General features: G+C 38.7%; 1 protein-coding gene across 1 annotated transcript in view; it reads right to left on the reverse strand.

Moving 5' to 3' along the window:
• Positions 1–26,420, reverse strand: part of WDFY3 (WD repeat and FYVE domain containing 3) — a 175,717-nt gene that overhangs the window by 79,920 nt on the left and 69,377 nt on the right. The window contains exons 5-13 of the mRNA XM_065688594.1: positions 19,714–19,823; positions 18,575–18,736; positions 16,525–16,717; positions 13,187–13,373; positions 11,279–11,445; positions 8,073–8,540; positions 6,386–6,484; positions 2,725–2,918; positions 162–619 (exon numbers count right to left, since the gene is read on the reverse strand). Of these exons, the coding sequence (XP_065544666.1) occupies positions 162–619; positions 2,725–2,918; positions 6,386–6,484; positions 8,073–8,540; positions 11,279–11,445; positions 13,187–13,373; positions 16,525–16,717; positions 18,575–18,736; positions 19,714–19,823 (2,038 nt within the window). The remainder of the gene's footprint in view (positions 1–161; positions 620–2,724; positions 2,919–6,385; positions 6,485–8,072; positions 8,541–11,278; positions 11,446–13,186; positions 13,374–16,524; positions 16,718–18,574; positions 18,737–19,713; positions 19,824–26,420) is intronic.

Raw genomic sequence — 26,420 nt, forward strand, 5'->3', positions numbered from 1 at the left:
CCTCTCGCTGGATTGAACGAACAAAGAAATAGATTAGCATGGAAATACAAAAGCTTGCAATGAACATATCTGAAGAAAAATACTTTGGGGAACATCAGGGTGAGGCAAGACAAAGGGCCCGAAGACAGAAAAAAGAAAGGGGGGAGAAGCAAAGTTCATACCTGTCAAAAGAGTCTGTTGCTACCTTGTAGAGGTAAATAAAAAGTCTGCTGCAGTGTCTTAGTGTAGGTGACACAGAATCCAGGGATATTTGGTCATCCTCCAAAAGTCTTTGAAACAGTTGTGTATTTGAAGGGAAGACATTCAAGGGACTTATTTTTCTTAAGTCTGAGAAGCAGCCAAGTAATCGAACAGCATCTGCCAGTTTTTCATACTGGATCTCTGTTTTGAAGAAATGAGAGTTGGCTGGCTCATAGCGCATTGCTGCAGTCAATGTGCAGAACACAGTGTGAAGCAGTTCAAACACTTGATTCTGGTTTACTTTCTCCCAGCCATTCTTAGGTGGTGAGCACAAAGACCTTTCCATAGCAACGAGTAAAGATGTAACATACACAAATCCACCAACTTTTCTAAAAACAGTTCTTGTGCGGTGACTTTCTCTTAACACCGAGAGTAGGGCCTATGGACAAAACAAACAATCAAAATGAAGAAGAAGAAAAAAAAAAACCAAAGCAGCAGCATTACAAACAGCTTGTAAAAAGGTAAAAATGTTTCTGTTTGATATGCTAGGAAAATCCTCATATCATTGGTCAGAATTTGGTAATGCCTGAAGTCGTCAAGGATCAACTGTCTACTGCAAGAGTCCCCATCCTCAAGTTCTCACAAAATAAAAAGCACTGCCCTTAATTTAGAAATAAGAAATTAAAGGGATAAATAAACCTGTCAACAGAAAAGACTTGACCAAGCCTACAATGGAACCAAAAATCCCCAGGTAATTCCCTTAAGTGACAAGGGAGAGAATGTAACTGTTGGAAAGGAATTTACTCTGCTATCATACTTCACAAACAATTTCAAATAGGGTGGGCAAACAACTGCCTGTAGCAATGACAAATCTAAGTCTTGGAGTATCTTCACACAGGTCTCCCAGACATCTACAATGCATAAGCACCTAGCAGCCACAAAGCTACACCACCACTCAAACATAAAAATGTCAGCAAAGAGCTAGCAAAAAAACACACCCCCTTAGGTTTTACCCTCCTTCTATAATAAAACCCATAAATCTCTGAATTGAGTGAAACTTAGGAGCTGCTCTTTAAAAATAAGACTGAGAGAAACAAAAATGGATAAAACCTTACTGGCTGAACAAATACAAAGCCACAGTATAAACAGCAGAAACTGCATGAATCTAAGTACTAGAGAATAACACTAATTTATCTGTGAATTCGGGGAGTGGGAAGCCTATCCACCCAATCAAATACAAACAAAAAAAACAGCTGTCATGGGAAGTTTGACCCACATGAGAATATGGAATGTAGAATAAAAAGTCTCTCTACATGAAGCACACAAACAGCAGAAAAACACTACTGATAAAAATAGGCTAGGGGGCATCTTCCATCCCCAGCAGTTTACTTCTTCAGAATCATGTTCGGGTTTATTTAAGTACTCAGAAGATGGGTAGCAAAACACTTAGACCTTTAAAGGCAGTATATCATTTCCTGTCAAACCTGGATAAAAAGTAAGAGACACATCACTGCACCATTCTGGGTTGTCGGTCCCATAACCAAAACCTCTGAAAACAGCACCAATGGAAGACAAATAAAACTGGTCAGATGAAGGACAGAAACCTGACTTTGGATATTGAATTTGCTGGGGAGCTACAATATTCTTTCTCTCCCCTAAAGTACCATGAATGAGACATGCTCAAAAAAACCCTGAAGACCTTGAGAGACAAAACATGTCAAATGAATCATTGTAATACTTTCTTTTCTGTCTTTTGGAATAATATTAAGTTACTCATCTGCCAGAGAAATATTACAGCTCCTTTGAACAGAGATGAACTTAGATGTCTCAGAGTTCTCTCCAAAAGACTCATTTACTTAATGCTACTTGCTTCAGCTTTTTTACCCTAAAATAAGTATGTCAATTTACAAAAATAACATTAGGTATTCTGAGAAGAATTTATGGGGTTAGATTAGCAGCCAAAAGACCTTATACGACAGAATACAGATGATAGTCTTCTCCCTTCTCCACTCACAGCCTTACTTTCTGAACTTCCACTGTTTTGCTGAAGCAAGAAAGTTCTTTGGCTTTATCTTCTGCTATGATCATTACAATTTATATTTACATAAACTAATTCAACATTTAGAAATAGCAAATTAGTAAAACAAAGTAATTCTGCCACAGGAAAATGCAAGCCTGCACTGAAAATCAACTTATGTGTTACATGGTTGTTTCCTCACCCCCTCACGTATTCTCATTTTTTTTTTAACTAAATAATTCTCCACCAGGGATTATGATCATAACTCTAGAACCTCATTTCCTATCCACTGAAGCTGATTACAAGTGATGATGTTAAACACACATACTCACTTGCTAGCCTTCATCTCTGATTCTGAAACCTGCCATGGACAGATTGAAGAAAATAAAAACCACGCATCTAATTTCAGCTCCAAAGACAATCCATATTTAGTAGCTAAATACCATCCATGCAATCCAATGCCCTCAGTGTTTTCATTTTTAAAACAGTGGCTTAGGAGAAAGAGTTATCAGCACTACTTCATTTACCCTTAAAATGTCCGTTTTCAGCTGCAGTTCTGTAGGTGGAGCGGAGTGCATCAGTCCCAACAAAGTGCCCATATCATCTTCTCCACTAGGTGATAACACCAACTGCTGGATGATCATCAGGGCATGCTGTCGGCACTGAGGATACTTTACTATGTTGTGCACGCATCTCGCACCACCAAACTCCCTGAAAATACCTACTCAGAAAGAGAGGGGTGAGGATAAGCACATAAGAAGTGTAAAAAAATGCAATCAGTAACAAATGACAACAAAACATGAAAGGTGCTTATTTTAATTTTTACAGGTTGAATGGCAGGGGTTTAGACCTATGGATCCTTAAGGACTTACAACTATTTTTCCTCTCCTACCACAAACAAGAACAGAACTTGAAAGATATTCTTCTGCAATATTTTTCACTAAAGGTGCTGAGTACAAGGATACAAATCAGTTCCAAGAATTTCCTTTAATTCTGTTACTCCAACAGCAGCTATCCTTTTAATGCTGGAGCTCAGAGAGTCATAGGACAAAATAAAGAAAAACATGAAACCTTCTATCTTTAGTAAAGACTATATGTTGTTTTAGTTAAGGATAATGCTTTTATTAAATTTAGTTCATTGCCAAAACCATAACTAGACTGCTTCTGGACAAGATGCGAAAACTAGGAGCATTGGTTGAGAAGTGAGTTGGTCTATCCACAGGATGTGTAAGATTCTGCTGTTTTCTAGTGGCAAGACCTGTCTTTGTAGAAATAAAGCTTAAGTAAAATAATACTTCTCAAGCTACCTGGCTACTTAGAAGAACACATGTGCAATATTAACTGAAAATTAAATGAAAATTGATCGTGAAAACATCAGAAAAACCAAACTAGTATATGGCACATGTAATGTTCTTAGCAGTATCAGCACCTAAATTAATTGTTAATTGTTAATGTAGCAGCTATGTTAATTGCTGAAGATTAAAACAGAGCAGGGAAATGGATCAATACTGCATTACTGCATCAAAGGAGTCATTCTCCTTGTGACCATAAATGAAAGAGCAGTTTAAATGACCAAGTTCGGGATTAACAAGCTAGTCAGGACAATGTTTATTCTCTCTTAATGTACACACACAAAGCTTAGTCCCACTATCCATTTTCAGTTTCCTGTCTCCTGCTTTCTCTGATATTCTTTGGATGAGATATGGACTTAGGCAAGGCAAAAGGAGAGGCTTCAGACCCTGAGACAGTTAAACTGGTTGTATCCCTTTACAGGCAAAGTGCATCTCCTTAGGGGTCAGGTCTCTTATTTCAAGAGAGACTGAGATAACATTTTATGTTTCTCCCATTCTTGGTCTAGACTCCCAGATTTTTTCTTTGAAATTTGCTTATCAGTTAAGCAATATTCAGAAAACCTTATCAGAGATACCAGTTTAAGATCAGAAACCAAGCTTTGAGTGTGGTATGAATCACTGCAATTCTGCACAATGCCTATTTATGCCTCTGTGATGACCTAAAACCTCTGCTGGCTTCTGGAGACAGTGCCACTGGGCTCACATCCCAGTCATGCTGCACAGACAGCAAACACAACGTCTTTGAGAAATGGTTTCTTAACTCCTCCTGTACGTCTCTGTCATACTCCTCAACTTGGAGAGCTACGCATGAAATGAGGCTCTTGAACTTTCCAGGAGTCCCCAGAAACATCTGTGGCATCATCCCAGAGTTGTGATGCATTTTACACTACCCTCTGTTTTCTCTGGTGGATACTCAGAGATTAACTTGGCAGTGAGAAGTAGCAATGAGGTACTGATGGCTGCTTCAAGCCTCTTACAGTTTAATAGCAGCCCAGGATTTCTCACAAGTTAGGTGAGTTCAGATCACAATCCATACCTCACAGGAGCAAGGCTCAGGTACCACAGATCCTTATACCACACAGGTACATATAGTCCAGTCCTACGGACAAAGACCTGCCGCTTCTAAAATATGAGGTAGATCCAGTCCTTCAGAGATGCTATCATCATATACTTACACCACCACATCTTATTCATCCTTCGAAATCAAACAGTCCTGAGGGGTTTTTTGTTTGGGTTTGGTATTTTTTTCCCAATTTCTCCTTATACGAAAGCCTCCACACATACCTTCATGCCAAAACCAAAACTTAATGATGCATGAGTAACTAATTATGACAATTCATCTGTAATCTATAACAACTCCCCTCTGAAACCTACTTATTTCAGCCTAATTCACTGGCTTCTTGGTTTATCACTGAAGAGATTCATCTAATAAACCAAAGATCATGGATTTTTTCTGTTCCATTGACAGGAGATGTAGCTCCATGGACAAAAGGGAAGTGAGAAAGGAAACACATCTCACTTCAGCAAAGCTTCTGGCAGTGTCATCTACAGCTTTCTTATAAGCAACTTGACAAAATAGTCTAAATGCAGTCATGACAGACTGAATGTATAACTAAGTGAAACATCAGCTTGGAGTAACCTCTTCTTCGCTGCAATGCCTTTCTGTTTTGACTAAGGGCATGCAACTGGGGTTTATCTTGAGTGCCATAACATGTTTCCTGATGGAATGAAGATCTTAATAATTAAGTACATGGACAGAGCCAAGCTCACAGGTGTTGTAAATGCTCAACAGGCAGAATTCAAAAGCCATCTTTGAAAGTGGTTTGAAACCACAAGCTGAAACAAAACAGAATTTGAAAACAAGCACAACAGTGAAATGGCACAGACAACTCCAACACTGGGCCTGAATTTAAATAGAAAAATTTGCCTAGGCAAAACAAGAAAAGAAAAAAAAAGAAAAAAAAATTACAATCTTTATGCCATTAGGCCAGGAACTAATGTTTAAAGAGTGAGCTGTCAACCAAGCTGGACAATTTTCAGGACTTCATTCTTAAAGCATTTCTCAGACGGTAGCTTCTACTTACATGAAAACAAACAAAAAACAACCTAGAAGTGAGAAAACACCAGTCAGAACTGACAAAAAGGGGAAAAATCTCCTGCACAAATAAGGATGTTTCATGGCCTCCAAGGCCTCTGTCTAATGGAACAGACAAAAAGGATTTAAAAATAGTTATCATCCTTTCTCAATCTGTTATTTCAACTCTCAGAGACAGCTTTTACTAATGCGAGATACATGTACTGTCTATTTCAATGTCACTAATTCTTGGCTAATGAAGCATAATATAAACCTGCTTGATTTAGAAAAGAACACTCATAACAGAGCCCTATTTAGACATACTCACTGTGAATATGCCTTTAAAAATGAAAATCCATCTTTCATTAAAGACCAAGCATTATTAATCACATTTAAATAGACGTGACATTGTCAACAGCAAACTATGTGTCTAATTATATGCTTAAATTTTCAATATACTACCTGTATTACAAGCCCTACTACAAATTACTATAGTGTTGTTGGAGAGTGATGGGGTGTGGTGGTTGCACTCAAGTGAACAATAGCAAAGAAACTCAAGTTAAAAAGGAACACTATCTTGTACTCCTTTATTTTATGCACTCTAGTTTATGCTGCCTATTCTCTTTTCTGGAAAAATCTAGCAAGAGAGAAAGTGCATTTCCATGTGTTTGCCTACTTGCCTGAAGACAGAAAGTCAAGACTACGCTGCTTTCAGGCAAAAGTTACTTTTCATAATAATTTTACAGCAGTCTCTCTACTCACCTGCATTTGTGTTTGATCCTTGAAGTAGTACTGTCAAGGTCTCCATAACCAATAAAGCCAGCTGCTTTTGGTCCTCAAATGAACTGTTTCTTGGATCCACTAAAAGTAATTTCAGAAACCAAAGCAATGGTTAAAATCACTCTTTTCTAAGATGCTTCTTGATACTTTTCACAGAAACTTTCATTTAATTTGCTTCCCCAAAGAACATGCAGCCTAACCATATTCCAAAGCAAATTAAGATTTAGTCTACACATGTATTCCTGGGAAACCTTAACTATATAAACTAACTTTTCAAACAATTCAAAGACCAGAATTTAAACAGAAGCTTCTGAGCACTGGGAGCTCAGTGTCTGACACTGCAGCTGTAGGTGGTTTCACATCCCCAACTGTTTTCTTGAACCCAGAAAAACATACCATCTTTGAAGACTTAACAGGATCTCTTCTTTCAGCATTTAGTACTTGAGAAGTGAAATTCCACACAAAAGCACAGAACTGCAGTCATATTATTACAGTAAATGGGCTGATGATTCAACAGGTGTAACAGACGCACCAACACTGCAAGTTGCATCTTAAACACAGAATAACTTTTCTTTTTAATTACTTTAATAAGAAGCAAGCCACAACACAAGGGCACGTGCACAAAGCAGCACTCTAATCAGATGACAACTTGGTCCATTAATTTTAAGTGAGAATTGATGTCTTTTTCAATGTGGTTGCTGGCAACAAAGCTTTCTAACTCTAAAGTCAACTGCTACCACTCACTAATGAAGCTTCAGATGATATAACCAGGTGAAACATCCAACTACAATTAAAAAAAGTGTCATGACACGCACTAACTTGACTGCAGTCTGAATAAGAATGTAAAAAATAATTCTGTGTGTGTGTGTGTATGTATGCATACAGGGCACTTGGCAGCACCTGCTTTGCAGGCTTAGCAGCTATGTAGCCTCTAAGTTGTTCAATTCTGAGGATAACTAATTTTTTCAAAACTTTTCTTGGTTTACAAACACTCTTGGAAAATCACAGACCCAACTTCAAAAAAAAAGTCTGCAAACTTAAATACATACTCCTACTAAGAGCTCAGATACACACTCTACAGTATTTTTTCAAAGCTAGGACTAAACACAATGAAGTGCACAAGTACTTTTTATAAGGAAGAGTACCAATACCATGTATGTATTGCTCCTTCACTTGCTCTTTTCATGTTAAATAACAAATATTAAGCATATACAGTAAAAAAAAAAACAACAAACGCAACCTTTAAAAAGGAAAATATGAACTCCTACAATTTTACATTCATACAGAATCTTTCATTGAAGCTTGCCTTGAACTTCTCTTTACTGTGAGGGTGGTGATGCACTGGAATAGGTTGCCCAAGGAAGCTGTGAATGCTCCATCCATGGCGGTGTTCAAGACTGGGTTGGACAGAGCCTTGGGTGACATGGTTTAGTGTGAGGTGCCCCTGCCCATGGCAGGGAGGTTGGAACTAGATGATCTTAAGGTCCTTTCCAACTCTATCTATTCAATGATTCTATGATTCTCACAGGACTTTAAGAGAGAAACAATTCCAATGAGCTTTTAAGATGGTACAGCAGCCCCCAGCAGAACTCAGCCCTCTTAAGTGCTAGCCTCCACCATTTCCAGCCGATAAAAGAGATACTTAGTAAAATAGAAGAGTACACACTACCTTGATCAGTCACTGCCTGAGTGGGATCTTTCAGAAGAGCTGCATATTTATGAAGAAGATTTACCATCACCTCCAGAAGTCCCACTTCCCTGAAGACATCCTTAAAGATGTAGTCATGACGGGTGAACTTAAGGAGTGTCTTCGTGGCAATGATGCTACACTGAAAAGAAGCGCTGGATTTTAAAAGGATGCTCACACTGATTAGTTCTTTACAGGGTATGTAATTCAAACTGAAGACAACAAATTCCAGCATTTCAAAGTATTTGGTCTGCACTTCTGGAAGTTTAGGAATTTTCTCTGCAAACTGAGACAAGGTGTGCTGCGATTCCAAAATGAAGTAGTTGGCGTTGTCGGCCATATAAATATTTGTGATGGCATCAAGGATGATTTGTGCTAGATAGCTGGTTTTTGCTCTCAAAAATGCATTCTGGAGGACCGAAAAGGCTTGAATATTCCTCACACTATGACCTAAATCAGGAAACAAAGTGGGATGGGAAGAAAAAGGAAACAGAAAGTTCTTAGTTGTCATAAGCAATGAGTACACTTAATAATGATCCATGCATTTTAATAAGTGTGAATAAAATAACAGTATATCAAGTATAATAAAAGTTTTTATTAGAACTGACTCTTTCAAAAAAGCCTTTGCACAATCACTTGCAGTACAAATCCTGCAATCTACTGTAAATTAAGATGGCATTTTCCTCCTTGAAAGTGTTTACGTAGGCAGGTAAGCGAAAGATCATTTCTTTAAAATACGTAAGCAAGCTGGCCTGTTGTTAAAATGCACAAAATTATACAGCTCTAGAGACAAAACAAAGCCTTCCTGTCAACCACTCAGGCCATAAGAAAACTCATTATAGCAACAGTAACATGTTCTGTATTCCATAATGCAGAACACAACTCTGTCCCTTACAAGTGTTTGGCAGGTTAAGTTTAGAATAACAGCCATCCATATCCCCTCACTCAATAAAGCAGGAAACAATGACAAATCCTCATCAGCCAGGTTCAAAGTTATACAGCATGTATGGCCTTCATATTATCTTTTTGCTTCCAATCTTTGGCAATTGCCTGTGAGAGGCAAAAGCTACATATAGAGCAACTCCACACGGCAGTGTATGGCCAGCAGTCACCTTCCTTCCATAGAGAGGCTGCTTTGTCTCAGGCCTGGAATAAATGGCATGAACACCCACATCAGCATCGAAAGGTGGCACAGGTCTAGCTTTGGGAATCAGGCCTGGGAATAAGAAAGCTTTGGCAGGGTCCAGTACGGTTAACAATTAGGGAATTAAAACAAATTGAAAGAGTTGTAAAGTATAAGGTAGCTATAATATTAGCACACAAAGACCTCACATTTTTAAAAGCTCAGTCAAATTTCATCTTGTAAGTACTTTCAAATTGAAACCTCATTCATTTAGCCAAAAAATGCATCATTCATGAGTCTTCTCTGTGGCCCACAAACTTTTACATGGGCAGATATTATTCTGCCAAAGAAATGCTTTTGGTAGAAAGGCTTTGGGGCACTTCTTTGGTAGAATAACATCTGCCCCAAAGCCAACTTTTTTAACTTCTGTAGGAACACTACAAGTCACAGTGGACAAATCCCATGATGTAAAAAACAGCTACTGGTAAAAAATTATTTTTAAAAAATTAACAATCAAGAACAAGAACTTGAAGCATTCCAAACAAAGCATTTAGGGTTCTCTAAAAATAAAATCTTATTTTCAAACAAGCTGTGAACAAACTGTTAACCTGATTTAAAAACCCTTTCATAAACAAAGAATCCTCGTTCATTACATATGCTCTGTGGAATGCTACTCTCTTCATTGTTTATAGACTAAGTTGTCCAATTTCAGTCACACAGTTGTTCCTAAAGTGACTTTTTTTACATGCTTTCTTTACAGTTAAGAATGTTAAAAAATGGATTTAGAGTTTATTAAATGTGACAGGAACATGGGTAGTGATGGAAACAACTATTTATATTCTAATTTGATATTAACAGTTGTTAATCAAGCAGATTAACAAATTATCTTCGATTATTGTGAGGACCCCTGAAGAACCCAAATCTTAACCAGCTCTTTGGAATTCAAAGAACTAAAAGTATTTAAATAGAAGCAATTAAGAAAATGAGCTAATAAGGTCTTCATAAAAAGACAACTTGCCAACGTAACAAAAAGCAGGTAAAAGGAACTGAGAGATGCTGTGACAAATACAAGAAAATTAAATAGAAGAATTCCTTTGGAGATTGCAATAGTCCATGGTTCTCTCATTCTTTTGAATTGGAAAAGCTGATTAGCTTAGCAAAACATGGAGAAATTAAGCTTCGAGTGGGACTATGACCTTTTTTCTCTATCTAGTGCAAAGGGAAAACAATTCCCATGAACAAAGAACTCTCTCAGTACAAGAGAAAGGAAGTCATTGTCAAAGGAACCTAGATATACAAGAGAAACAGTGAAAGCAAATCCATTAGCCTACAAAGCTATAAACATAAGCCTATTACAAGAATTTTTCTTATAGACCTAGTATTACTAAATCCCTTTAAAAGTCCAAGTAATAAAACCAGCTCCACGATCACTATTAAATTCCATACTCCTTAGTTACATACAAGAGTTACTTGAAATTTAAGTTTATACACGGGACATGAAAAATAAGGGTTTTCTTACAAAACCCTTTCTCCCTTCAGACTTCTGCAACCTTATCTCCGTATCATAATTTGACTGTGGTTGCAAGCACACCACATATTTCACCACACTGTGAACACTGATGACAAAACAACAGATTTCAGCTTGTAAGTTACACTTGCCTAAGATGACAAAAGCTAACAGATTGTGGGGGGGGGGGGGGGGGGGGATAAAAATAATAATTTACAATATAAAAAATAAAAAAATTAAAATCAAACTAGCACATCAGCCTTTCACATCAGTTTAGTAAAAGCAGCTTAAACCACCATAAATCAAACCACTGCATGTCTCCATTACGATAATCTCTTACAATGGCCACATAGAAACTGTCAGCTTTGCAGTGAGAGATGTTTGACTCAGCCTTCAGTTCTCAGAGACAAAAGCCCCGCACTTTCTTCTCTGGGTGCCAAACACAAAATATAACCTTTGAGACCAACAGAACTAAGTATTTGAACTGCAATCTTACAAAATAACCTCGACTCAATTGCAAATGGTTTGTGTAATACAGAGCTTCTCAGTATTACTAACCTTTGCCTGCAGGCTGTGGGACTGCAAATCCAGGTAGTAGGAAAGGTACTCCAGAGGTAACACCAGCTGGCTTTAATTCATTGACACCATACGTTGTTAAGGAAGTTATCAAATTAACTAAGTCCTTCAAAGCATCCTTAGATTCAGCTTCTTTTGCCTGTTCTAATCTAAAGATACAATAGATCAAGTTAGCAACACTAGTTTATTTCAATGCAAATCACTTTAATAAGATATCTCTTCTATTTTGCTCCATTAATTTAGAGATCACACTGTCATTGTCCTGTTCCTGCAGTATTTCACGTTCCCTGTTCGTATTTCATACCATTAAGTCAGTCAAATGTTATATTTATGACAGCATACGTTTATTTGCTGTAGAAATTCACCTTGTAAATCCTTCCTTGAACTCAATAGTCTGCTAAAAAGCAGCACAGACATGAAAATTACTTTTAAAATCCTCTTAGAAACTTGAAGCTGTTGGATAGGAAAATGCCTAGATAGTCTGCTGTTAAACAAATCTGTAATTAACTTGCTAGACTACATCTGCCACTTTGAGAAATTAATATTTTATGCTAATGAAATGCTATCTTGGTAGAAGCCTAACACTCAGAAGCACACAATGAAGCATTTTATTAGAACTCCAGACCCTTACCTTGGAATGCATGAGGATAGAAATGCTAACATCCCATTCCAACCACTGTTTCCCACCAGCAACACACCATCAGTTCAAATCCTAAAAATGGACTCACAATCCTAGAACAATTCTCATTTTCTTTTCACGTCATCAAAAATTCAAATGCGATGTCTATGTCTGGCATCTATTTAAAACAAATGGAAAACCCTAAACCCCTAATCATACTATGTGGTAGAAAATTTAGTTCAAACATTTGGGTGCCAAAACCTAGCATTCTAACACCCAAAAATGAATGGCTTGAAAGAGGGAGACAGCAACATTAATGCTTCTCATTAATGCCCATTAATAGCACATTTTCTAAGCATCTTTGACCCAAGTATACTTCATAAGGTGTACACTCATAGACATGATTTCCCAGCTTGGATTTGTAAAACAACTATTTCAACAGCTAAACATGCTGCTTCAGGAAACTTCATATCCAAACAAAGCAACATAGACCACAGATTTGATACAAATAATGTAGCATACTGAGGAAGAAAAGAATGAAGTTTCTTCTATGGGAAGAAGTAAAATCACAGGTGGATCATACATCCAATTTTTGTTTGGGTAGGCATTTTCATTACCATATTTTGTGATGCATTAGGATGTTAGCATACCTTTAATAAAAACACAAATTAAAAAATGCATACATACACTGATTCCCTAGTAACATGAAGAGTTCTCTCCAGCACTCTGTTATTAGAGCTTACGTACAAAAATGTCTCTTCAATACTAAGTAGCCTGCACCACATCTACGTACATGATTTTCCATTATGATAGGATGTTAAAACAGAACAGTCATAAAATTGTTTAGGGTGGAAAAAACCTTTAAGGTCATCAAGTCCAACTGTTAAACAATTACTGCCAAGGCCATCAATAAACTGTGCCTCTAGACAAAAACAAAACAAAAATAAAATCCAACCAAACCCAAAAATCAGTAGTTGCAGGCAAAACTTATTTTCTGAATTCTTTCTAAATATTTAGTGCCAGTTGTTTTTAAGCATCTGCTTTCTTAGCACATACAGAAACATTTAGTAATAACAGTACCAGTGAATAAATTAAACAAGGTACTTTCATAAATGGTGAAAATAACAATTTCCAGTTTGGTTCTAATATCTTAATTTCACAATAAGCTATAATCACTTATTTCTTCAAACCTATTCACCAATTCTCTATTAAGGAATCTTTTCAGAAAAAGATTGGTGATCTGTTGTATTCCTTCAAGCACGTTTGCATACCTGAGGAGGAGGTCACAGAGGAAGTTGTATCCTTGCCATATCCTAAAATCATCCAACAACGTCTGGGATACATCACTGGAGTCTTTGAGAAAACAAGAAAGCCCAGCAAACATCTCAACTATTTCTAGGGGAGAAAGGTCATCAGACTGCTGCATGTTCTGAACACACGTGGACAAACATTCCTTTTCTGAAAGAATCACAATTAAGAAATTTAGGATTTTTGTGACATTAAGCGCAGCAAGAAGCGTAACTTAGTAATGAGTCACAGCAATAAGGTGCTTAGTTAACTCTCTCGTCACATAACATTTGATATCACAGAGCACTTGAAGACGACTAGGATTCCCAAGTGGCTTTGGATCAGAACCCTAACCTCTTTTTGCCAGCTCCTGTCCCCCTTTTACAATTCTTCACTTCTAAGGAGGAGCCTGTGTAGATAAATACTAAAACCTAAAATTGACCAGATAACTCAGCAGAATAAAAAGACAAATATGGCAATTATAAATATGTCCAAAACATCTTTTTTTCTTTTAAAACAAAAAGTTATACAAATCACTGACCCAACCTGTTGCTGATGTCAGGTAAAACCCTACACATAAGCCATTACACCCTGTCTTCTTACTGTTACTCTGGTCAGCCTTTGTTTGGCAGGCACATTTGCTTGTTTGACAAATACTGATCAAAGAGAGACAGCTTGCCTCATTCTGCACACTTCTCACACTCCATCAGTTTATTGATCCTGTTGCAAAAAGCTTTGCCAAATCTCTAGCTAGATTTTAGGTTGCACTCCAGTTTTAAAAGTGCTCCCTTCAGTTATCTGCTACTTTAACTTTGCAACAGGCTCAAGGCAAATGCAAATCTTTTTAGTTAAACCAGTAACAAAATTTCCCAGAGAGCAAATCAAAGCATGAGACAGTGAAAGGATGCTCCTTTGAATACCATAAAATGTTGTAGCTTTTTTCTTGAAGATGAGATGAACCTTTTGACAGATTTTATCTCTTCAGTCAGGTTCTTCTTTTTTTTAATCAACAAGAAAGAGGGAATGTTAAATGGTTTTCTGTTTAAGATTTTATTTCACTTTTTAAAGAACCTAGAATATCTTTTGATATGCCAGTCTCACTCCTCTGTGGATCAAGCCCATAGAGAAGTGATAATGGTAGTAGCTGCAATATGCCAAAGGACACAGTCAAAACTTAGTTATTTTCTTTGCTGTACTTCATCATGTTTTGACATATACACATACACCTTCTACACTCATCAAAAACCCACTAGAAGGCTGTTACAGAGGCAGGGAAAATACCTATCACCATTTAAGTCCTATCTGAAATACTTGACTGATTACTATTCTATGCTTACAAGTGATACTGTACATTCACATCTTTCTCACTGGAATTGAAACATGCTGCTAGCACAAGAAAAAACACAGACTGGATTTTTCTGTGAAATATGTGGAAGCAGCAGGGTGACGTATTTCATAAACTGTTAAAATGGTTTTGTGAAGCTTTGTAACTACTTGCTTTCCATGGTGTGAGGAAACTGTGGGTTTCTTTTTTTTTTCCAGTAGGTGTACACCGCTAAAATGTATGATAAGTATGTTAGTTCACTTCAACACTCATTCCAATTTAAAAACTACAAATGCTTTCTATGTGTTCCTATACTCTAAAAAGCCCTAAATATAATAGAAACATATTCTACCTAATTTCCTACCTGAAATCCTGCATACCTAAACACCTATGCAGTTTTAAATAAATGCAACATGAGTATTTTGTAATCAAAGCTGGTCCCAGGCTGCCAACATACTTTTCAACACTGGTTTTCATCTTGCTTTGCTCTCGCAAATTTTTTGTCATGAGCCAGTTTGGCAGCTGCCTTGCAAAGCATAACCAGTCCCTTGCAAAGATACATGATGAATAAAGTACTATTCCTACCAGCTACCAAAATCTATAACCAGCTACAGAAATATCCCTGTATGTGAGTTTCCATGCCTGAAACAGTCAGGATGCTATTTCTCTCAAAAAAAGACAGGAGATAAAATTGAATGATTCTGATTGCTTCGATCGTTTGGTGTGTCACAGGCTGGATTAAGCCTTTGAGATTATTTTAATTTGGCCTTCAGGATGCACAAAACCTGTAATCTACAAGATGCATGGCAAGGTGAGGAATACAAGGGCCCAGCAGAAGAAACGCAGGTTGGCTGAATGGTCAGTGATCTAGTCAGCCAGCCAACAGGGAAAACACAGGGGCTGGAAACCCATCTAGCAGCCAGGCTTTTCTCAGCTGTGTCCCTAAATCTCCACACTTGGCTGTGACACAGGCCCTGGGACAGGCTATATGTATGCTTCCTAGAAGCACCCATATCGATGGTACTAAGACCCACTGCTATGTCCTTTGGGCATAGGTATGGGTCTTTGCCAAGCAAAGCAGAGCCTCCCTGGGCCAGGCCCTAGAAACAGTGTGCTTGGCTTGGGGAAGCTGGGCTGAACTACAGGGAAGGAAGCCTGTTGGCTGTTCAATCAGTCAGCACTTGGAAGTTCTCAAGTGTTTCTGCACCCATATACCATGCTCCCTCAAGCATTTTCTAGTGCCTGTTATTACACAGGTATTGCTGTTATCAGGTTATGCTACCCCTGATGTCCTGAGTAACAGAGAGCACACTGCAAATCAGTATTGGTTTTAACAGTCTTACCCAGGCTCTTCCTGCAAAAGCAAGGTGTCTGGGAGAAAGAATCTTCTCCCAGCACACCCAAATTAGCTCTTCCCAGTTTGCATAATGCACCTGTATTTACTACAGAGTAGCAGCTTTCATGGGCACCTAATAGCTCAACCTGTGTCAGCAGAACACACAGACCTGGTTCCTCTTCCTGCAACTTCCTCAGACATCCCTATGCTTTCATAAAAGCATACTTGTCTACAGTGGTACCAGACAAGTAGCTGTAAACACGGCACTGCAAGCTTGCCTTGCACCTCTGCAAGAGCCTGCTCTTGCTAATTTAAATGCAGGACTGAAAACAACTAACTCCTGTTAAGAATTAATGCTCACAGCAAAAACCCCAAACTTATGCATCTTCCCAGTGAATATTTTTCAATACAGGAAGTTACCGAATTTATCAAAAGCCTTTCCTTTCATCATCATAAACTCTATACCAAAACATGAGAGGAACTATAGAAGTGCTCTGAGATTCTACATGTATGAAAATACTTACAAAAAGCATGGAAGTCTTCCTTGATCTATTATTTTCATGCCTATCTCATGACTAAGAAAACTATGAAAGAGCAACAGAAAAAAAAAAAACCCAACCCCAAAAAACAACCAATAAATAATACTGAAGACAGATACATACCATGAATGTATTTCACTACATTGACACTAAGGCCATGACGCGATATGGTCATTAGTACTTCTCCTGCACTTTTCCTCCAAGGCAGATTATAGGGAGGGCACCATGAGGTTATTGCACTGAACAGAAGCTGGAGATCATCCTTTTGAGCCAGCTCTTCCGCCGGGGACACAAAACTGCACAATTTTACTAGGATCTGAAATAAGGAGTCATTAAACATCTAGCATTAGTACCCTGATCATTGCTAGTCTTAGCAAGAGGCAAAACATTCCTCCATTTAGCATACACATTAAAAGAAGCAATACACTGTTTTCCCTTTGTGTGTTGTTTCTATAATTTGATTTGAAGACAAGGTTATTCAACTCACGGCTATTCCAAGTCCCAGCTCAGTTTAAGATGATTAGCAAAAGATTAGCAGCAGAATTTAAATCTTCTAGGCTGACACAGCATACTTGCCTGGATACTAGGTTGTTCCATTCTTGGAGAACCTGACAGTTACTTAATTTACAGGTCTACAGTGGGACACAGGCTCTGCAAAGCAAACTGTAGTATCCCTTCCTAATGCAGGAAGAAGGTTACTGATGGGTTTTTTGGAGAGCAGCATTCATAATGTCTTGGTCAAAGGAAAATGGCCAAATAAAATCAGCTAGAAGAATGTGGCAGAAAAGGGTTCAGCAACATTGTAGACCTACCTGTATAAGCGGCACCTGGATCTGAATTTCCAGTTTACCATAAACAAAACAAACCACAACCAGCTGCACTCCCTTTTTGCATGTTTTGAGGACATCTGATGTCCATTTTGTGTCTTGTGCAGGAAAAACTGAGACTCTCGGAAAACTGGAGGAAGACTTTGCAAGGCTGCCTGTGTCCAGAGGAGGAGGTTTAGAAGCTATCTGAAACCTCACCTATTCCAGCCAGCTCATCATAGATCACCACGCTATAGGCCTTAAAGAGGGACAGAAAAGAGCTAAGTGGTAGCATGGGGACCCTATGTGATAACATTGATTATTTATTAACTCTGCTGACTGAAAAACAACACAGCAATTTCTGAAAGATAGTTCACAGTACATTGTGCTTTCTGCTTTGAAGACAGCCTGTAGTACTAAGACAAGAAGAAGAGGCAAACGCATATGTTCTCATATACTGTTACTAGGCAGACACTGTGGCTAGTAATTGTGGGAATAAGGCTCATCTTTATTTCTACAGTGCAGGTACCAAAATGCCTCTCAAATATTATTCTTACAAATCTCGGCACTGCCTTCAAATCCCTGAAGGATGTGGCTACTGATAGACTTCTTCAGTTTTGCAAATATGGCTACAATCATAGAATCACAGAATGGTTTGGGCTGGAAAGGATCTTAAGATCATATAGTTCCAACCCCCTGCCATGGGCAGGGACGCCTCACATAGAGATGCACCCAATCTGCATGTGGAAACTGGCAGCATGACCACTGACCCCTTTCTAATAATAACTGTCAGCTTCTTCCAAAAGCTCAGAAGAACATATGGGAATTTCCTTTCAAGATCTCCGGCTGAAACTTCAGAAAGCAGGAGCGGGTCAGATCGAGTCCCTAGAATATATGGGGACAACTGCAATAGTGCAAGCTCAGATGGTTCCCATATTTAAATTCTTTGCTTCCACATTCATGGTTCATTTTCATAATTAAAGGGAAATTAGTGTATGTTAAATTAATTCATAGGTTATTACCAATACTAATTATTTTACTATGTTTATTTCAATCAGTAACAGCCCAAGATACAAAGGCAAGGACCAGCTAGATTAAAACAGAGTAACAGTCAATGTGTTGCTTCTTTTAAGCAGCTGAGTGGAAAAGCTGCACACATTTTTGTGGAGGAAATATTTGCCAAGGACAGAAACCACAGGGGGAGTGAAAATTTAACCTCAAACTGTGCTTGCAGGAAAATACATCTTACTCTAAGCCATCATTTTGTGAAGAATCAAAGAGCAAAAACTGGTTCAAGTGAAAAGTTTTTTCATGTAAAGCATTTCCATTCCTCAAGCAAATTCCTTGACCTGTTTTACCTTTCTTACCTGTACAAAGACTTTCTGAAGTAGCGCTCGGCGCTCTGCGAGAGGTAGCTCATTCTGTGCTCCTCCAACTACCTCAGGCACATGTGGAAGATCAAAAAACAGATATAGACATTTCACAAGCGTGGAAGGCACTGACATTGTAGTCATGCAGTCCACAGTTTTCTGGGGAAAAAGAAAACAGGAAAAAAACAGTTCAACATATTACTATACCCAAAAAGTCACACTCCCATAAAGCAGTTGATTCAAATGCTGGCTTTTCATTCTCACACCTTTGGTGAGGTGTCCACATGGCAGTACAGATTCACCATCTATTTTTGAATGCCTACCTGAAGAGCAACCTTAAAAATAGGATAATAATTTATTTACATGACAAAGGCACCCAGTTCAGAGCAGTCACTGCACAAGACAGAAACAAAAACTGACAGTCTCTGTCAACAGAAGCTTACAAGTTAATTATAAGACCTTCAGCCAAGCCCTCATTAGCTATCCATTCTTTGTAGCAGTAGAAATGGGAGTGGGAGGACAACTGTTCAATTTATGCTCTCACTTGGCAAGAAGGTATAAGCAGGCGTAAGGAGCAAGGCAGTAGAAAATATGAAAGCATCAGTGGGAAGAGAAGACAAATTGGGGTGGAGGCTGGTGACACACTAAACACAGATAAGATGATTGGGCTGAATTATAAAGGCAGACTAGAGCAGAAAGAACAAACCACACAGCTGTCCAGTACATTGCCAGAGATGGGCTCTCTGATGGAGGGGGCAGCACCAAAAGCAGAGGCAGTAAAGACTCATTCTGTGAATTAATCACTCATCACTGCTCTTGCCCTCCTTGAAAGGGGAGCCCGAGTTCAAAGTCCAAGTGATTTAGGTGCTGTATCTGAACTGCATCTCATGGGGCACTAAGCAGCAGCATGCAAGAGAAGCCTTCGGTGAGCAATAAAATTTAAGTGTATAATTCAAAAGAACTGAAACCACGAGCAGCTAAAGCAGGAGTTCTGTGGCAGTAGAACAGAAAAAGGATCTTAACATAGTAACCAGAATAGAGTTATATCTTTTAGTGCCTGTTCATGCAGTTCGTTATTTTATTGCTTTGATCTCTCCCATCCCACAACTTTTTAGCCTTGCTGCTTTGAGACTTACCTGTCCTGATGAAGCTAGTAAATTGATTGTAGTGAGCAGCATCCAACCCCTACTTGCTTCTTCACTTTGACTGACCTCCAGAAACTGGACTATGGCACGACTTGCAGCCTCTGTAAGTGGGGTAGTTAAAAACATGCAATAAAAATTCAGTCTGATGGTCTGCAGAAAGGAACGCGTCCTCTCATACCCTGAGCACTGAGCGTGAATTCACCTCCGAAGCACTACTTGAAAAAAGGACCAGGCTTAGGCATACACTCTCCAGACACACATTCCATCTTACACACACACTTGGCTCTGAAATTAGCAGGGCTGTAAAAAGTACATCTTTAGGTCATGTATCATCCTTCAAATGAGCAGACAGATTTCAGTAACATGCAGCAACTCCTGTTTGAGTATTTTGGCTTTATGAAATACAACATACTCTTTATCAGACATGAAGTCACCACCAGTTAGTGGTCTCAGTGGGAAAGGATGGCATTCTATTCCTGAAAAAAAGCACTGTACTGAAACAACAAGATGGAGGATAATGGGAAAAGATTGTAGGGAAGGAAAGGTGCAGAACGACAAAAGGAATAAAAAACAGTACCAACAAGTAAAATTAAGACCAAGATCAGAAATTACATTTCCATCCTAAATTTTTTTTTTTGAAAATGAAACCACAAGCAACTTACAGCTGCTTCTTATGATCTGAAGACCACTTCAGGAATCAGATACCATTCCCTAACAGCCAGAGACAAAGATAACTTGTTTACTAGGCTGAATATTTATCAGCCTTAATAAATAAATGGACAGAAAATGAAATCCTATTTCACTGCCGTCTGAATACACACTTATGTTAAAAGTCTATAATGCCAATCAAGATGATTGTCCATTACCCTTAAGAGAAATCCAAAATTATTTTTCATTAGTAATTGCGTATCAATCATCTTCAGTGCTTTTAGTGTCAACTAGGACAGGAAAAACATGCATAACATTGCTTAAAAAATTAATTACAAAAGAATTACTAACAGAGGAATAAATCAACAACTGAATAAAAAAGTCCAATTTTTAATCTTTCTTTCTTTGCTTCATCTGCTCTCAAGATACTGCAGAACATACCTGTAAAGGAATTTATTCTACAGTTAACATACTAGAGAAATAAGACAGTTGAAACACATTTTATATGGCAAAGTACTTAGCAAACTTTTAGCATTGGCTACACTGAAAAGATAATTTTCTGGAGCACCAGACTCTAAGCTGAGCTGGACTAGTAAACCTACAAAGTAGATGATCATCATAGAATTGTAGAGTGACAGAATGGTTTGGGTTGGAAGGGACCTTGAAGACCACCCAGTCCCAGCCCCGCTTCCACTAGACCAGATTGACTGGAAGGCTGTTGTAAGGTCTCCCCTGAGCCTTCTCTTCTCCAGGCTGAACAACCCCAACTCTCTCAGCCTGTTTTCACAGGCAAGGTGCTGCAGTCTCTGATCATCTTTGTGGCTTCCTCTGGACTTGCTCGAGCAGGTCCACATCCCTCTTCTGCTGGGGGCCCCAGAACTGCACACAGTACTGCAAGTGGGGTCTCATAAGAGGAAAGCAGAGGGGCAAAATTGTCTCCCTCAACCTGCTCCTTTTGATGCAGCCCAGCATACCGTTGACATGTACCCCACAACAGGCTCTTGTACAAAGCACTGGCTTTTCCAGTACTGGTGCTAAAGTAAGGAGAGGCACCCATCAAATCCGTGCATGAGACTGAGATAAAACAGAGCCCGAAACACTAAGGTGAAGGGTAAAGCAGGTTTTTTAAACTCACACAAATGCAGACATGCAGTGACTTCCCAGCACACTGACCTGAAGTACCTGGTGGGCACTTTGTTTTCCAAAACCATCAGCACAAAACATTAGCCAGATGGTTGGGCGTATGAGTAGACCAACTCCGGAAGCACAACAGCCATTGCCACAGCCATAGTTCCTACACTAGAGACATAAGCAAAATGACAGAATTCCTGGCAAAAGCCACTTTCCTAAACTCTGTCAAGTGTCTCTAAAGCACATGCTGCTTTTACAATGACAGTGCTTGACCAGCCCAGCATTAGGTGCTATTTAGCAGGCCCATTCTCTTAGTATCTGACCACAACCAGAGCTGGACAATTGGTCTCTGACTGTAAGCAGGTAGGGCTGGTACCAAACAAGGTGTGCACAGCCTCGAAAAGCCACCTGGTCTCTTTTATTTCACCTTTGAAAGCTAGACTCAGGGGTTAAGCAAATCTGTGCTTCTTACAAGGTTGTCATGCTGCTGGCATCCTCAATGGCATAGCAGTTGAACACTATAAATAGCAGTTTCAAAACTGTCAGTCTTAATTAAGCACTACCTAAACACAGCATTTTAAGTGCAGGAAAACGTCCTCTTGTCAGCTGCTCTGAGCAAGTTTGATCACACTATCATTTAAGATTCATTTCTATCATCAGCACCAGTCTTCATTTACCTCTTGTACCTTTTCCCTGGTCTTGAAGTGCTCAAGTTGTCTTTTTAATATACTCTATGTGCCCCACCCAGATATCATTAGGCCTTCAACTTCTACAGGACAAACCACTAAATCTAAGATTCGGATATGTTAGCTAACAGAAAAAGGCAAAAGAGCAAAGAAAAACCTATAAAATAATAGGTAAGCACATGTATCTTTACAACTGTGTAAGCATGTATGCATTAAGTATAACCACAATTATGTGGTCATATGGTTAATACACAGATTTTTCAGCATGGATTCAGTATATACGGGATAGAGGCTTAGGAGAATAAAGCACCAGAATTCATTTCATTCATAAGTTATGACATGAATGCTTTCCACCCTGGACTTCAGAAAAGCAGCAGATGGAAAGCAACGGGATTAGACCCACTCAGATTGCTACAAAAAGCATCACCGCATTAAAAGCAACATCATTGCTTATAGCAACAGCACTAAGGACAAATCCAGTACATGATGCTTTCAGTTAGATGTTCTAGTATCATAAACAGCATATAATAATGTCATGAGGCTTTTGTACAGCTTATTCTTACACCAGGTTGGAATATTAGGGAAAAAATATCTGTGAATATGCCAAAGGGGATGAGGGAGAGTGGGAGGTATGGGTGACTGTGTCAGGGGGACAGTGGGGAGCAAGCTGATGTCAGGGACCCCTTCTCTAATCAAGCCTTCAAGAAGTCTCCACTACTCCTCACAGGGAATACCTAGAAACACAGTCAGATAACTAGTTAAAGAATACAAATAATTCCTACTGCCTAGATAGTAAGAGAGAAGTATCAATCCAAATAAAAATGGGATGGCAAAAAGTGTTTCTTTAATCATCAGGAACAGTGCTGTGCTGTCTTCACAAGCCATGGATATCAAGTGGCTGGTGCCTTTGCACTGTACAGAAACAGAGAGCTGCTCAGCCAAAGATAAACACCTCAATTGTGCCAGAATTTAGCCTCACTAACCAAGCCGATAAAAGAACAGGCTTTCTAGGATCTCTTGGAAAGGAACTCTATTGTACTGCACTTGCCTTGAGAAATCTGGTAAAAAGCACCAAAAAGAAATTGAAGGTTAACCAAAAGTAACAAGATATAGCAGCTATTGATCGCAACTGACTCCTGATAAGTAGCTGATAAGATACGGCTTCCCTTTCAGAGCCATCTCAGTAAATTAAAACAGAATCACCTTGTAAAGCAAAGTCACACACAGGGCAGGAGAAAGAATACAGAATGAAAAAACTCCACAAGGCGTATAGGCACAGCATGTGATATCATTTCCAACATACTCTCTTCTTAACAGAAGAAAAGTTAACTGACATACCAAATAGGTCTGAAAGAAGCCCCTAAATCCACTTATTTTCCAAGAAAGATCTTCAGCTCTTCAGAGAAGAAGACACAACAAGTAACACTATCAGGAAAATTTCAGACTTCACTGTGGGAGGAGCCCAAGAGGCTACTTACTAGTAGAAGATAAGAAGCTCCCTTTAACTACCATCTGTAACTTACCCAAACTGTGAGATGCACTTCAACAAATAAGACTAAGTCTTCTGTATTTAAAGCAAACATAAAATTAGTTCTGCTGACATGACAGAGGTAAACTGCAATAAAAATGAACAATAAAGGCACAGTTCACAGATCAAAGGAATTTTAAAAAGAACAAAGGTAGGTATTGTTAGAGGCTAAGTACAAACCACTGATGTGGTTTTCTGGTTACATATTATGACAAAGCTTATCAATCTGGTCTTCTCAAGTGGTCTGAAGATGATAAAATGATAGTCTTTCAGCAGATCTGTTAGAGAAATGCCTGAAGACGTTAAAAGCATTTTTGCTGGTAAAACAGTTTATCAGTGAAACTGAAGGGGAAAGAGGAGGAGAGGAACAATCAACTCCACAACATTCAGAGGTTATAAACAGTAACTGAAAATGTTGTTTCTGGAAGTATAAGGGATTAACTGAATGAGTCTAGAGGTATGGTAAAGATAAATTTAGCATTAAATAGTAAATACAGAGACATGCATACAGAGAATATTTCAAGTATAGAACAAGTGTTGACTGAAATCAAATAAGCAAGACACAAAACACACAACCACCCAAAGTTTTGAAACTGCCCTTGACAGGAAGTTAGAACCCTGTGATAAATCATTTTGCTTTCTCACTCTTCAACTTTCTGCCCTTCTGTACAGTTTTCACAGATTGTTATCCATAACCACTTATTCATATTTTGACTGGGGAAGGACCTTCCAGGTTGCCCATCACTAAGGGAATCATTCTGAACCTCCCTGTGATATCAAATATTTATATATCCTAATGCATTAAACAATGGGAGCTGTCAGTATGTCATCTGGTGTGCCCAAGATGAAAGCAACATAGGACAGAGTTAGAAAACAATATTAGTAAATGTCATACCACAAGGTACCAAATCACAGGTTTGCACATTGCTGCAACATGATAAGCTGTTAAGAGTGAGAGAGAAAGGTGTACTCTGTACTTAGTCTTGCTTCTTGCTTTCTGTTTGTTAGTCACTGCAGTCGGGAAGCCACTAACCACTCAGTTACACACATTCATGGACTGATCTGGTGGGACAGCTTGCACTTATCATTAAGTCTGCAATGTGAAACTATTCAGTAGCTGGGATTTCTCATGTACCAGGTACAGGTACCCACTGAAATGATAAACCAAAAGGTCCCAGGCTATTCAGCTGACAGCACGTGTGTTATGGAGAAAGCAGCTTTCTCACCTACTTGCACACAGAGGACTTTGGGGACCACACTCCATCGTGCATCAGCCTGGCTTGAACTGACACACAAGTCCTGCTGTCTGTGCAGGAGGGATTGGGTGAATCAACTTTCACTGTTGTATGCTTGTCTTTGCATTGGGTCTAAATTATGATGATGTGCCAAACACTCTAGGACATGCTGTTGAAATATTTGCAAAATCACAGAAGATCCAACTGCGTGCAGGGTGTGTCTTTCAAAAAAATACATGAAATTAGTGTTGCTTCTCCTCCAGCATCAGTAGGCAAAGCAGCCGTTAGTAGCCACACTTATTCTACCAAGATTCCAGCTGTCCTCATCCCATTTTTGAGAAATTGTACTTTCATCCCTGAGCCAGATGTACTTTCTCCCAAAAGAAAGGTTCATTTCAGAACTGAGACTACACTAGAAACAGACATTTGAACATGTATTTTAGCATATAATACCACAACTTCTGGATTGACTCAGACAAAATTAGATTAATTGTAGGAAATTTGGCAGCTAAAGATCTCAAGTATACAGTGCTAACTCAGCCATGGCCTCACAATCTTCTAAAATGGACTAGACAACTCAGGGCAAGGGAAAGCATGCACTAATCCTCACAGAGAAGGTTATTGCTGTCATCTGCAAATTATCACTGTTGTGCAGCAAAGACTTAGACAAGAAAATCTGAACCACTATTTGAACCACTTTGGTTTTCCTACTCCAAGGCTACATGCATACTAGAGAAATAACACAGTTAAAACTAGAAGATCATGTAACTACCATGGCAGTGTTCAGAGACTACTTCAGACAGGGTGCTCGCACAGTTACTACTAAATCACAAAACAGGACTCTGAGAAAACTACTACAGTCTGCCAAGAATATCTGAGATATGCCTCCACGATGCAGATATTACTCACATAGCTATTAGCATAAATATTCAAAAGCCTGATGAAAACAATTGCCCTGTGCTCCACTACGAGATGGGGAGGAGGGAAAGAAAAGCAAACCACCCCACCAAAAAAAACCCAACACACCAACAAGCAAGATTTAATCATACCACATTTCCACCTGAAAAATACTGCCAACACATTTATCTCTTTATAGGTAGGAAGCAAATTCTTGTAAAATTTCTTCCCTTAAGTATCTAAAGTTGACTTTTGATTTTGTTTCTATGGAAAGGTTCTCTCTAAAAGAAGCCCAGCAATTTTGTTGACTTAAACCGAGCACTTCACACCATCAGGAATTTGCACTTGGATATGACCAGAGCCATTTCCTGCATACAGTTGTTAATGAAATTTTTCACTTTCAAAAACATGCTGGGAGATATAATTACGTGTTAATAGCTATTAGGACAGGATGTATCTTTTTGTTTGGTACACAAAAAGAACAGAAGTTTAAAAAAATGCAAAACCTTCACAATCCATAGTCACAATGTTATGTCTTTAACATTCAGCATATTCTAAGAAGCTAATAATTCC

This window comes from Lathamus discolor, chromosome 1 (genome assembly GCF_037157495.1).
Source record: "Lathamus discolor isolate bLatDis1 chromosome 1, bLatDis1.hap1, whole genome shotgun sequence".
Taxonomy (NCBI): domain Eukaryota; kingdom Metazoa; phylum Chordata; class Aves; order Psittaciformes; family Psittacidae; genus Lathamus; species Lathamus discolor.